The sequence below is a fragment of the Oncorhynchus tshawytscha genome, linkage group LG30, assembly GCF_018296145.1.
Source record: "Oncorhynchus tshawytscha isolate Ot180627B linkage group LG30, Otsh_v2.0, whole genome shotgun sequence".
Taxonomy (NCBI): Eukaryota; Metazoa; Chordata; class Actinopteri; order Salmoniformes; family Salmonidae; genus Oncorhynchus; species Oncorhynchus tshawytscha.
The window spans coordinates 16,663,060-16,676,804 of NC_056458.1; the positions used below are offsets into that span (position 1 = coordinate 16,663,060).

General features: G+C 44.4%; 1 protein-coding gene across 4 annotated transcripts in view; it reads left to right on the forward strand.

The window, feature by feature from the left end:
• LOC112228677 (unconventional myosin-Ic-like) overlaps positions 1–13,745 on the forward strand; it is a 34,199-nt gene that overhangs the window by 13,093 nt on the left and 7,361 nt on the right. For 2 of the 4 annotated variants that reach the window (XM_024394212.2, XM_042309284.1), the window contains 14 exons: positions 7,443–7,601; positions 7,951–8,066; positions 8,658–8,856; positions 9,224–9,304; positions 10,427–10,606; positions 10,750–10,848; positions 11,141–11,254; positions 11,358–11,429; positions 11,690–11,809; positions 11,960–12,045; positions 12,422–12,527; positions 12,621–12,701; positions 12,843–12,934; positions 13,076–13,170. In XM_024394212.2, the coding sequence (XP_024249980.2) occupies positions 7,443–7,601; positions 7,951–8,066; positions 8,658–8,856; positions 9,224–9,304; positions 10,427–10,606; positions 10,750–10,848; positions 11,141–11,254; positions 11,358–11,429; positions 11,690–11,809; positions 11,960–12,045; positions 12,422–12,527; positions 12,621–12,701; positions 12,843–12,934; positions 13,076–13,170 (1,600 nt within the window). Of the gene's footprint in view, positions 1–442; positions 1,081–6,238; positions 6,403–7,442; positions 7,602–7,950; positions 8,067–8,657; positions 8,857–9,223; positions 9,305–10,426; positions 10,607–10,749; positions 10,849–11,140; positions 11,255–11,357; positions 11,430–11,689; positions 11,810–11,959; positions 12,046–12,421; positions 12,528–12,620; positions 12,702–12,842; positions 12,935–13,075; positions 13,171–13,745 lie in introns of those variants that run through there. The other 2 variants (XM_042309282.1, XM_042309283.1) reach the window with 2 other exon arrangements.

The following is a 13,745-nucleotide window of genomic DNA, read 5'->3' on the forward strand; positions in this document are numbered from 1 at the left end:
GAGGTCACGGTAGCGTGAAAGAGACTGTCAAATAAGTGCACTGCTGCTCCACTATGTGTATACTGTACATAGGGGATTAGTGGATATATCACTAACACACTCACAAAACGTGTGAACATATACCAGTACCCTACAAACATATTTCATATATATATATATATATATATATAGATAGGCTTACGCATCTACTCTGCCACTCTAAGTAATGAGACATTTCTGCGCTGCTGTTGTTGTAAGAGAGTGATACATCTTGTGTTTGCACAGTTTTTTTTTCCATGGACGGGAAGAGAGCCAATGAGAGGGTTAGGTATGAAATTCATCTTGTTGGTGTGACAGTTCTATCGCTATTATCGCCTATGAATCTGTTTCAGCTTGTAAGAGAAGAGAAGAAGAGAAGGAGGGAGGGATAGAATGCACTCGGGCCACGTCATGTGATTTTTGTTTGTATCATTTTTTATAGAGTTTCAGAACGGTTACATGTTTCTTAACGTCCCATGGGCTGTTAGCAGATTTTTCCAAACCTTTTGAACTCTCTTTTCTTTGGCCCGGCTCAGCCAGCATTCTTTCCCTCGTCTTTTTCTCTCTCTCTCTTTTTTTGGAAGGTGCTCCGGTCCAAGTGTGTGACGTGTTAGTGGAGTTACAGCCTGTGTTTCGCAGTGGTGATTTAAGTACTTGCGGACGAATGGAGGAGAGGATGTTTACTTGACCTGTCAATGGGTCTACAGGGCTGAAGTTGTAAACAAGTTGAACTGCTGGTATTCATTTAGGCTTGATGCTGTGTGCTTTGTCCTCATAGGGTGGCACAACGGACAGAGAGAACAGCGGGAGAGCGTAGTGTGAGGGTGTGTATGTGTGTTTGGAAGAGAGAAACAGACTGACAGAAACAGAGACAGCATGTAGTGTGTGAAGGAGAGAGTAACCGTAACCTGGATCTATTGCACATGGACAGAGGGAGGTAGATGAGCCACTAGAACACCTAGGGAGTCTTCCTGATGTGGAGGGAGGACCACTGACGCCAGAGAAGACCAGAGAGGGAGATCAACAACACTAAGCTAGGCCAGGATGAGGTACCGAGGCAGGGTAAGATCCTTATCCCTTCTCTACATGCTGCTCATAACATGTCACAGGTGTGTGTGTGTGTGTGTGTGTGTGTGTGTGTGTGTGTGTGTGTGTGTGTGTGTGTGTGTGTGTGTGTGTGTGTGTGTGTGTGTGTGTGTGTGTGTGTGTGTGTGTGTGTGTGTGTGTGTGTCTGTCTGTCTGTGGCGGACATTTCGTCAGTCCCCACAAGGAAAAAGGCTATTTTAGGGTTAAGTTTAGAATAAGGGTTAGTTTGGGGCTCCCGAGTGGCGCAGCGGTCTAAGGCACTGCATCTCAGTGCAGGCGTCACTACAGACACCCTGGTTTGAGTCCAGGCTGTATCACAATCGGACGCGATTGGGAGTCCCATAGGGCGGTGCACAATTGGCCCAGTGTCATCCGGGTTTGGTCGGTGTAGGCCGTCATTGTAAATAATAATTTGTTCTTAACTGACTAGTTAAATAAAACAAAACAATTAAATAGGCTTAAGGGTTAATGCTAGAGATCAAAACAAACTTTATTTGTCACATGCGCCGAATACAACAAGTGTAGAATTTACCGTGAAGTGCTTACTTACAAGCCCTTAACCAACAGTGCAGTTCAAGAAGAGTTAGGCTTAGGGTTAGGGAAAATAGGATTTTGAATGGGAATCATTTTTTTGGTCCCCAAAAGGATTGTAAAACAAACATTTGGACTATAGTTCTCCCACCATTACTATGAGTCATTACATTGCCTGGGACTGGCACTAGGCTCTCCTGGGATATACTGTAGCTGGTGGCTGGTATTTTTCCACTCTGTCCAGTGCTAGCACATCCATGCTGGAGTGACAGCTGTGGGGCTGGTGTGTGTCCACCCATAGTAGGTATGTCTGGGGACGGAGCAGAGGGGCGCCTTATAAGGAAGAGACTGAGGGGAATCAGCCCAGCACCCCTGCCTTAAGGGGCCCAGAGCCAAGTCCTGCTGAAGCCTCCCTGCTGCCTCTCATAGATGCACCACTCACAACCCTCTTGGCTCCATAGGACGACATAACCCTCAACCCTCACCTAGTTGTTGTGTGTATGTACTGACATGTACAGTATGTGTAACTGATAGATGCACACACACACACTACATGTTAATGTTTTTAAATGTATGTCAATTGTAAAGTATTTTCTGTGTAATGTATGTGTCGGACCCCAGTAAGACTAGCTGTCGCTGTTGGCGTCGGCTAATGTGGATACTAATAAATCAAATTAAAATAGGACTACAACACCCACAAGACTCTTTACGCCATAAGACTAAAACACTCACATCCCTCACTACTACGGGTGCGTTCGTAAATTCTCGCTGGAGTGCCAGAGCGCCCTAAGAGTGTGCTCTGGGCATTCGTAAATTCAGAGCGTTGTCAGATTGTGCGTTCGTAAAAACAGACTGTTTCGCACTCTGAGCGTTCAGAGCGCACACTGGAACCTCTGGCCAAGGAGTAGGGTTGATCTGAGCGTTCAGAGCGCACACTGGAAGCTCTGGCCAAGGAGTAGGGTTGATCTGAGCATTCAGAGCGCACACTGGAACCTCTGGCCAAGGAGTAGGGTTGATCTGAGCGTTCAGAGCGCACACTGGAAGCTCTGGCCAAGGAGTAGGGTTGATCTGAGCGTTCAGAGGGCACACTGGAAGCTCTGGCCAAGGAGTAGGGTTGATCTGAGCGTTCAGAGCGCACACTGGAAGCTCTGGCCAAGGAGTAGGGTTGATCTGAGCGTTCAGAGGGCACACTGGAAGCTCTGGCCAAGGAGTAGGGTTGATCTGAGCGTTCAGAGCGCACACTGGAAGCTCTGGCCAAGGAGTAGGGTTGATCTGAGCGTTCTGACCTCACAGTGGCAGTCAAGCACCCAAATGAACTGGCTAAAGTTAGCTAACTGGCTAGCTACTTCCAGACATAAATGACAGAACAACTCACTTTGTCCATTTTATTTGCCCTAGCAGAGCTATTTAGGCTGTTTTCATGTTATCCAGAGGGTTTGTGACTAACTGTGCTGCTGGAAACAATTGAATTACGCTTTTTTGTGAACGTTTAATGATACCGGCCATATTCAATGGGTGTTGAGCGTTCGAAATTCATCAGTTATACAAACGCACCCTCCATAGTACAGTATTGCAGCAACAACAGCCCTCACCGCTCTATTGGACTACAACTTCCACAATCCTCACTGCTTTTCAAGACGACTCCTTTCACAGCCCTCACTGCTCCATAGGATTGCAACACACATAACTACAACACCAACAACTACAACACCTACAGTTGAAGTCAGAAGTTTACTTACACCTTAGCCAAATACATTTAAACTCAGTTTTTCACAATTCCTGACATTTAATCCTAGTAAAAATGTAATTTCGTAGGTCAGTTAGGATCACCACTTTATCTTAAGAATGTGAAACGTCAGAATAATAGTAGAGAATTATTTATTTACGCTTTTATTTCTTTCATCACATTCCCAGTGGGTCAAAAGTTTACATACACTCAATTAGTATTTGGTGGCATTGCCTTTAAATTGTTTAACTTGGGTCAAACGTTCGGGTAGACTTCCACAAGCATCCCACAATAAGTTGGGTGAATTTTGGCCCATTTCCTCCTGACAAAGCTGGTGTAAATGAATCAGGTTTTGTAGGCCTCCTTGCTCGCACATGCTTTTTCAGTTCTGCCCACAAATATTCTATGGGAATGAGGTCAGGGCTTTGTGTTGGCCACTCCAATACCCTGACTTTGTTGTCCTTAAGCCATTTTGCCACAACTTTGGAAGTGTGCTTGGGGTCATTGTCCATTTGGAAGACCCATTTGTGACCAAGCTTTAACTTCCTGACTGATGTCTTGAGATATTGCTTCAATATATCCACATAATTTTCCTTCCTCATGTGGCCATCTATTTTGTGAAGTGCACCAATCTCTCCCGCAGCAAAGCTCCCCCACAATATGATGCTGCCACCCCCGTGCTTCAAGGTTGGGATGGTGTTCTTTGGCTTGCAAGCCTCCCCCTTTTTCCTCCAAACATAACGATGGTCATTATGGCCAAACAATTTTTGTTTCTTTAGACCAGAGGACGTTTCTCCAAAAGGTACGATCTTTGTCCCCATGTGCAGTTGCAAACCGTAGTCTGGCTTTTTTATGGTGGTTTTGGAGCAGTGGCTTCTTCCTTGCTGAGCGGCCTTTCAAGTTATGTCGATATAGGACTCGTTTTACTGTGGATATAGATACTTTTGTACTTGTTTCCTCCAGCATCTTCACAAGAACCTTTGCTGTTGTTCTGAGAATGATTTGCACTTTTCTCACCAAAGTATGTTCATCTCTAGGAGACAGAATGCGTCTCCTTCCTGAGCGGTGTGACGGCTGCATGGTCCCATGGTGTTTATATTTGCGTACTATTGTTTGTACAGATGAACGTGGTACCTTCAGGCGTTTGGAAATTGCTCCCAAGGATGAACCAGACTTGTGGAGGTCTACAATTTTTTTTCTGAGGTCTTGGCTGATTTCTTTTGATTTTCCCATGATGTCTAGCAAAGAGGCACTGAGTTTGAAGGTAGGCCTTGAAATACATCCACAGGTACACCTCCAATTGACTCAAATGATGTCAATTGGCCTAACAGAAACTTCTAAAGCCATGACGTCATTTTCGGGAATTTTCCAACTGTTTAAAGGCACATTTGACTTAGTGTATGTAAACTTCTGACCCACTGGAATTGTGATACAGTGAATTATAAGTTAAATAATCTCTCTGTAAACAATTGTTGGAAAAATTACTTAACAAAACTATAGTTTGTTAACAAGAAATTTGTGGAGTCGTTAAAAAACGAGTTTTAATGACTCCAACCTAAGGGTATGTAAACTTCCGACTTCAACTCTACATCCTCACAGGTCCATCCAACTTCATTACCCACAGGGCCGATGGATACTCTACACAGAGTCTTGTGATTTTCTTATATTATATAGAACACTCATCTCTTCTAAGGGCCACAGGACCCTGTTCACGGGGCCACAGTAACTAGGCCTACACTACTTAAGAGTCCACTCACAACCCAACCTCTTAAGGATCGGACCCTTTTTTGCAGTTTTCGCCTAAAATGACGTACCCAACTCTAACTGCCTGTAGCTCAGGACCGGAAGCAAGGATATGCATATTATTGATGCCATTTGAAAGGGAACACTTTGAAGTTTGTGGAAATGTGAAATTAATGTAGGAGAATATAACACATTTAGATCTGGTAAAATATCATTTTTTTGTCCCATCATCTTTGAAATGCAAGAGAACGTAACGTAACTATTCCAGGTTAGCCACAATTTAGATTTTGGCCACTAGATGGCAGCAGTGCATGTGCAAGGTTTTAGACTGATTCAATGAACCATTGCATTTCTGTTCAAAATGTTCTATCAAGACTGCCTAAATGTGTCTAATTGGTTTATTAATACATTTTCGAGTTCATAGCTGTGCACTCTCCTCAAACAGTAACATGGTATTCTTTCACTGTAATAGCTACTGCAAATTGGACAATGTAATTAGATTTAACAAAAATGTAAGCTTTCTGCCCATTTCAGATATTTCTATGTCCTCAGAAATGTTCTTGTTACTTCGAACCTCATGCTAATCACATTAGCCTAAGTTAGCTTAACCATCCCATGGGGGGGGGACACCGATCCCGTAGAGGATGAGGCAGCATTTTAGAGAAACACACAAACAGCCAAACACACAAAAGACACATTCAGTGGAGATCCTTGAAGACCTGACCCTAAGCCTGACTCTAAAATACCTTCAGAAAAATCACTATACGTGCGTGTGTGTGTGTGTGTGTGTGTGTGTGTGCGTGAGGGGATTCCTCTGTGTGTTTTACTTTCTGCAGGAAGGCCACCTGCAAGAACAATACTCTGAGGTAGAGGGGAGCTGGGTAGGAGTGCAGAGTGGAAGTGTCTCCTGGCTTTCCCCTGCTCATAGTTCTTGGCTTCACTCCACTGTTGTCCTTGTGTTGTTTCAAGGATTTTCCACCATTAAGCGTTCAGAGATAACGACCAGTCAGTGACATTAACCAACCCCTAACGACACCCCTGAGAGGACTGTGTGTTCCCAAAGCCCCTGGCCCCATTGTTCCTCTCCCAGTGTGCCTTTGTGTGTGTGTGTGTGTGTGTTAGGGGGCTTGCTTACGCACTTCAAATGATTACACCTGATACAGTGAGTGATCAAACAGACTAGAGGGTGATTGGTTGTAGTGGAACGGTCGTGGAATGCAGGATGTAACCTAGACATTTCTGTTCTGTACTGGTGGATAATAGTAGTCGTAACTGGATAATGCACACACCAATTCACGGTAGGTATATTTTTTGTGTCTGTTCTCTTGATATTTTCAGATGAACATGTCGGTGAACTTCTCTGGGTATTATTTCCCTGTCTGTGCTCCGTTTGTCATCAGAATACCAGGGTTTACATGTACACACACCTTTTTAGCAGCATTGGACTGTATTTACTGTATATACATCCCAATACGCTATCTCACAATCACACAATAGAGGATCTTAGAGACACTGTTTATATGAAGGATTACTGAAATGGCTTCATTGTTTGATTTATGTTCTGCATGTCTGAACGTCCTGTGTGTGCTTTCCTCTGGTTGATATGGTTGTTCCTGACAAGCTTCTTGTGGAGGTGTTTATTTGCAGTGCTGTGGTGTTGTCAGTATACGCCCAATCCCAACTCGACCCTCTGCCCTACCCTCCATGACCGGGAGCCCCAAAAGGCGGTGCACAATTGGCCAGCACCATCCAGGTTAGGGGAGGGTTTAGCCGGCAGGGCTTTTCATGGCTTATCTATCTCAAATAACTCCTTGTGGCAGGCCGTGCGCCTGCAAGCTGACCTCTGTCGTCAGTCGGACGGTGGTTTCTCCGACACATTGGTTCTGCTGACTTCTGGGTTAAAGCTGCAATATGTCACCAAATCTGACAGAATTCACATAGAAATGTGAGTTAGAGATATGCCATTCTCATTGAACGCAAGTCTAAGAAGCGGTAGATCTGTTCTATGTGCTTTATTTCTATGCTTCCCATGCTTAAGTCTCGTTTTTGCATCTTTTACTTTTAGTTTTGTACACCAGCTTCAAACAGCTGAAAATACAATATTCTTGGTTATTGAAAATATATTTCACAGTGGTTTAGATGGTAAAAAAAAAAAAATTCAGGTCTAGTTGAAGTGCATAGTGGTGGGTTTCAATTTGGATAAAAGCGTCTGCTAAATTGCATTTATTATTATTATTATTATTATATTATTTGGGATTGTATGTATGTGGGAAAGAGTGGCAGGCAATGATGTCTCCCCCTTCTATCCCCCTCCCTTTCTCTCTCTCTCTCTCTATAGGAGGTGGGAGGTGAGGGCAGAGTTCATAGAGTTATGGAGAGTACTCTGACAGCCCGGGACAGGGTGGGGGTGCAGGACTTTGTGCTGTTGGAGAACTACACTAGCGAGGCGGCCTTCATTGAGAACCTGCGTCGACGCTTTGGAGAGAAACTCATCTATGTAAAGAATCATATCATATAGGCTATATGGCAATCTTATCATAAAAATCCAGGATAGTTTTCTGGCTGAAATGAAGATCCTACATCTGTAGCTTTAACATAATGTTTGACTTGATTTGCGTTGTACCCTACAAAAAAATGTCCAATAATTATAATCCACAGAAGAATTCACATTTCCTGTTGCTGCATGATAATTTCCCTGCTCTAGCAATCCATCTGGAATGAAGATCTTACATCTGTAGCTTTAACATAATGTTTGCTATTGGTAGATTTTTTTATGTCAGTGTTTTTGTGGGTTTTGTATTAGAGGGGTTGGTGACTGCAGTGTGCGGGTCTTGTCTCCCTGTCAGACCTACATAGGGTCAGTGTTGGTATCAGTGAACCCATACAAGGACCTGGAGATCTACTCCAAGGCGCACATGGAGCGCTACCGAGGGGTCAGCTTCTACGAGATATCACCCCACATGTAAGTCACCCTCTGACCCCTGATTAGCCACAATTTAGATTTTGGCCACTAGATGGCAGCAGTGTATGTGCAAAGTTTTAGACTGATTCAATGAACCATTGCAATTCTGTTCAAAATGTTCTATCAAGACTGCCCAAATGTGCCTAATTGGTTTATTAATACATTTTCGAGTTCATAGCTGTGTACTCTCCTCAAACAATAGCATGGTATTCTTTCACTGTAATAGCTACTGTAAATTGGACAGTGTAGTTAGATTTAACACAAATTTAAGCTTTCTGCCCATTTCAGATACTTTTATGTCCTCAGAAATGTTTTTGTTACTTCCAACCTGCTAATCACATTAGCCTACTTTAGCTTAACCATCCTGTGGGGTGGGGGACACCAATCCCATAGAGGTTAACCTTTCTCTGACCCAGCAGGACTAGAATGAGTGTGTGTATATCTGAATGTGCTCTGGAACATTACATTTACAATATGTAGTCTATGTTTACTATCAGATGGTGATCCACTGTATGTGAATACACCAGTATGAGCCCAATCACTAGCTGACATCATGTTTGTATCCCACCCCTCTGTTTCTCTGTCCTGTAGCTATGCGGTGTCAGACAACACGTACCGAGCCATGCGGACTGAGAGGAGGGACCAGTGTATCCTGATCTCTGGGGAGAGCGGAGCAGGGAAGACCGAGGCCTCTAAGAAGATCCTCCAGTACTATGCCACTACCTGCCCTGTCACTGACCACATGAGCACGATCCGGGACCGGCTGCTGCAGTCCAACCCTGTTCTTGAGGTACACACCCCGCCCACTCCCAAGGATCTCTTCCTAGGAGCACCTCTATAGGCTCTGGAGGAGGAAGGACATTTATAGCAGGGGTACTGAGACTGGTGTAACATGAGATAAATGAATGGCCCACTACAAAATGATGTTCCTTCAAAGAAGTAACTCTATTAGTAGATGAGGGAAAGCATGTTGATCCATTGCATATTTTGAACCAATCTCTGACAAAGCCATAACAATAGATAGGTGCTGCTGTGAACATGCTATTACTGTACTGTTAATGCTTCCTCTCTCTCAGCTGTGTTTGATCTTATCTCTGTTGTTTCCCACACTCACTTCCTCTCTCTCTCTCTCTCTTTTCCTGGCTCTCTCTCTGCAGGCCTTTGGTAATGCCAAAACATTGCGAAACGACAATTCCAGCCGCTTTGGAAAATACATGGATGTCCAGTTTGACTTCAGGGTAAGCCTGTTTTCCCTTCCTTTAACTCCTGGATTGAGGGATTTCCCACATATAGGTCTACCATCGCTGACACTCATGCCATACTATCTATACAGCACATCAAGTCAAATTGATTTATATAGCCCTTCATACATCAGCTGATATCTCAAAGTGCTGTACAGAAACCCAGCCTAAAACCCCAAACAGCAAGCAATGCAGGTGTAGAAGCACGGTGGCTAGGAAAAACTCCCTAGAAAGGCCAAAACCTAGGAAGAAACCTAGAGAGGAACCAGGCTATGTGGGGTGGCCAGTCCTCTTCTGGCTGTGCCGGGTGGAGATTATAACAGAACATGGCCAAGATGTTCAAATGTTCATAAATGACCAGTATGGTCCAATAATAATAAGGCAGAACAGTTGAAACTGGAGCAGCAGCACGGCCAGGTGGACTGGGGACAGCAAGGAGTCATCATGTCAGGTAGTCCTGAGGCATGGTCCTAGGGCTCAGGTCCTCCGAGAGAGAGAGAAAGAAAGAGAGAAAGAGAGAATTAGAGAGAGCACACTTAAATTCACACAGGACACCAAATAGGACAGGAGAAGTACTCCAGATATAACAAACTGACCCTAGCCCCCCGACACATAAACTACTGCAGCATAAATACTGGAGGCTGAGACAGGATGGGTCAGGAGACACTGTGGCCCCATCCGAGGACACCCCAGGACAGGGCCAAACAGGAAGGATATAACCCCACCCACTTTGCCAAAGCACAGCCCCCACACCACAGAGGGATATCTTCAACCACCAACTTACCATCCTGAGACAAGGCTGAGTATAGCCCACAAAGATCTCAGCCACGGCACAACCCAAGGGGGGGGCGCCAACCCAGACAGGATGATCACATCAGTGACTCAACCCACTCAGGTGACGCACCCCTCCCAGGGACGGTATGAGAGAGCCCCAGTAAGCCAGTGACTCAGCCCCTGTAATAATCAATCAACTGATTGTGCGTGACTAATACATGTGACATTCATGGCATACCATACAGCATGCCTTACTATGAATCTAAAACATAATGCAGCTAAAGAAGCTCTAGTAGGACCACACTCAACAGTACCTTGACTGTCCCTGTGCCTAACCTCCCCTAGGGGGCACCCATAGGAGGCCACATCCTCAACTACCTACTGGAGAAGTCTCGTGTGGTGCACCAGAACCACGGAGAGAGGAACTTCCATATCTTCTACCAGCTGCTGGAGGGAGGAGAACAAGACCAGCTCAGCAAGCTGGGCCTGGAGAGAAACGCTCAGAAATACCACTACCTGGTCAAGGTGTGTGTGTGTGTGTGTGTGTGTGTGTGTGTGTGTGTGTGTGTGTGTGTGTGTGTGTGTGTGTGTGTGTGTGTGTGTGTGTGTGTGTGTGTGTGTGTGTGTGTGTGTGTGTAATTTGAACAGGGATGTCCTGTACCTCTTAGGGTTGCTGTCCCAGGGTGAGCTCCATCAATGACAAGAGTGACTGGAAAACAGTGAGGAAAGCCCTGACCGTCATCGGCTTCCATGAAGAGGAGGTGGAGGTCAGAAACACTTTAGTGTACATCAGAGGAGGCTGGTGGGGGAAGCTATGGAAGAACGTGCTCATTATAATGGAATGAATGGAACGATATCAAACATATGGAAACCTCATGTTTGACTCTGTTCCAATTGTTCACACCCAGCTATTACAATGAGCCCGTTCTCCTATAGCTCCTCCCACCAGCCTCCACTGGAGTACATACTGTATGTCACTGCAAATACCCACCCAAAGTTTCACTCTGAAAACAGTGAGAATGTCATGGTTTAAATGTGTCTCTTCTCTCTCCCTGCTAGGATCTGTTGAATATAATCGCAAGTGTCCTTCATCTTGGGAACACTCAGTTTGGAGAAGGGGAGGATGGAGAAACCCAGATCACCACTGAGCCACAGCTCACATATCTGTCCAAGGTTAGAACTTCTAACATGAACTCTACCTCCTCCCACAGACTGACACATTCCCTAATTCTCCATTTTAAAGGTAGATGTTGATGTTGTACTGCTTGTTCTGCAGCTGTTGGGTGTGGATGGACCAGCACTGAGAGAGGCTCTCACTCATAAGAAACTCACTGCCAAAGGGGAAGAGGTGAGTGTGTATGGTGGGATGTTTCACTTCATACAAAACTATGCCTGAAGCCTGCTAATATAATTTTATATAATCTAATTTAATATCCCACTTACCAAGAAGTAATACAGTATGCCACCGATGTGCATGGCATGAATATTTTGATTAATTTGTTTAAAAGAGAGGATACTGATAAAGTACAGCTGAGCCCAGAAATAACACATGAAAGTATTTTATTTCAATGTGTGTGTACTGCGTACTTATGTGTGTATATGTTCCAGATGATAGGCCCGTTGAGTTTTGAGCAGGCTGTGGCAGCCCGTGATGCCTTGGCCAAAGCGGTTTACGGCCGTGCCTTCACCTGGCTGGTGGCGAAGATCAACCAGTCTCTGGCTTTCAAGGTCTCTCACACACATCAATCATGATAGCTAGCTAGCTAGCAAAACAATTCACCAATTATTTCCTCTTAATTATTGCTCTCTCTCTCTTTGCCAGCTACCGTAATGCTGCTTGCTACCTCCAAAACTGAGTGGATTGTGTTCTATTTACAGGATGAAGTGTACAACAGCAGTAAGGGCTCATCATCAGTCATAGGACTGCTGGATATCTACGGCTTTGAGGTCTTCCAACACAATAGGTACCTGAAAACATTCTAGCTGTTAACTTACTCTGTGTGTGTGTGTGTGTGTGTGTGTGTGTGTGTGTGTGTGTGTGTGTGTGTGTGTGTGTGTGTGTGTGTGTGTGTGTGTGTGTGTGTGTGTGTGTGTGTGTGTGTGTGTGTGTGTGTGTGTGTGTGTGTGTGTGTGAGCCATTTGTTTGTACAGTCAACCCAATTCGGATATTATTTCCTCTAATATTGGTCTTTTGACCAATCACATCAGGTCTTTTCACATCAGATCTGATTGGTCAAAAGACCAATTAGTGAAACAAAGATCCGAATTAGGCTGCCTAATAAACATATTGTAGCACAGTTGTTTTGTGCCATCTTTCTAAACCTAACCATCTCCCTGTAGTTTTGAGCAGTTCTGCATCAACTACTGCAATGAGAAGCTGCAGCAGCTGTTCATCAAGCTCACCCTCAAGTCTGAGCAGGAGGAATACGAAGCAGAGGGCATCACTGTGAGTCTGTGTACTCAGAGAAAAATACAAAACAAGAATAGAGGTATACTAGTGATGAGGTTGTAGTTCATTAAATGCAACTGTGTATTTCAGTGGGAGCCGGTGAAGTACTTTGACAACAAGATCATCTGTGACCTGGTGGAGGAGAAACACAAAGGCTTTATCTCCATCCTGGTGAGAATGACTGGCGTTCCCTTCAGTTTAGTAGTTTATCTGACTCTCTTTAGTCTTTCTCCTCTCTCTAGTATCTCTCTCCCTCTGTCCTCTCCCTCTCTCTATTTGAATGTTAACATATAAATGTGAAATGTGTTGTAGGATGAGGAATGTTTGAGGCCAGGGGAGCCCAGTGATATCTCCTTCCTGGAGAAGCTTGAGGACACTTTGGGAGGCCATGCCCATTTTGTCACGTGAGTCCAATCTTTCTCTTACACACACACACACACACACATGTCATATTTTGTTTGTGTATTTGCACCATCACCCCAAAATGTATTTGTGTGTATATTTGTGGCTCTGTATCTAAGATTTGAATTGTCTCTGTCTGTCAGTCACAAATTGGCGAATGGGAAGACACGCAAGGCGGTGGGCAGGGAGGAGTTCAGACTGATTCATTATGCTGGAGAGGTCAACTACACTGTCAATGGTGAGCTAGCTAATCAATCAGTCAATAGTAGAACTGCTGGTTCCGTGTCAGAGGAACCAGTTCCGGTGGCATGCATTGAAACGCATCGCCTTATCGTGGCTTTCTTTTGCAAATGACTATAAATTTACTGACTTATTTCCTAAAACTTGTCAATACTAAACATCATATAAAGGTGTGGGACATTCATTGTGTGACCAGAAATAACTAACAGGTCTATTTCACTTCAGCAACTAGAATATGTCCATCCACAATTCAACTGTTTTCAACACCAGACTACAGAAAGAGCTGGCCGCTACTATACGAGAGATTGTTTGTGTGGAAATGACCTCTGCCCTTGACTTACAATTAAAACCAGTAAATGAATCATTGGCAGTGCTCACTGCTGAAGTGGAGACCTTTTCAACTAAAGTGAAAAGTCTGGAGAAGACAGCCAATGCGACAGAGGTACGACTCATGAAAAGAGCGAGCTAAGTTGGAATGGATAATCAAACTCTTAAAAGAGAAAACGGAATCCCTCAAAAATGTACGGGTCACTGGACTTGTAACTGGTGTGGAAGCGGGCAACTTTCTTCATG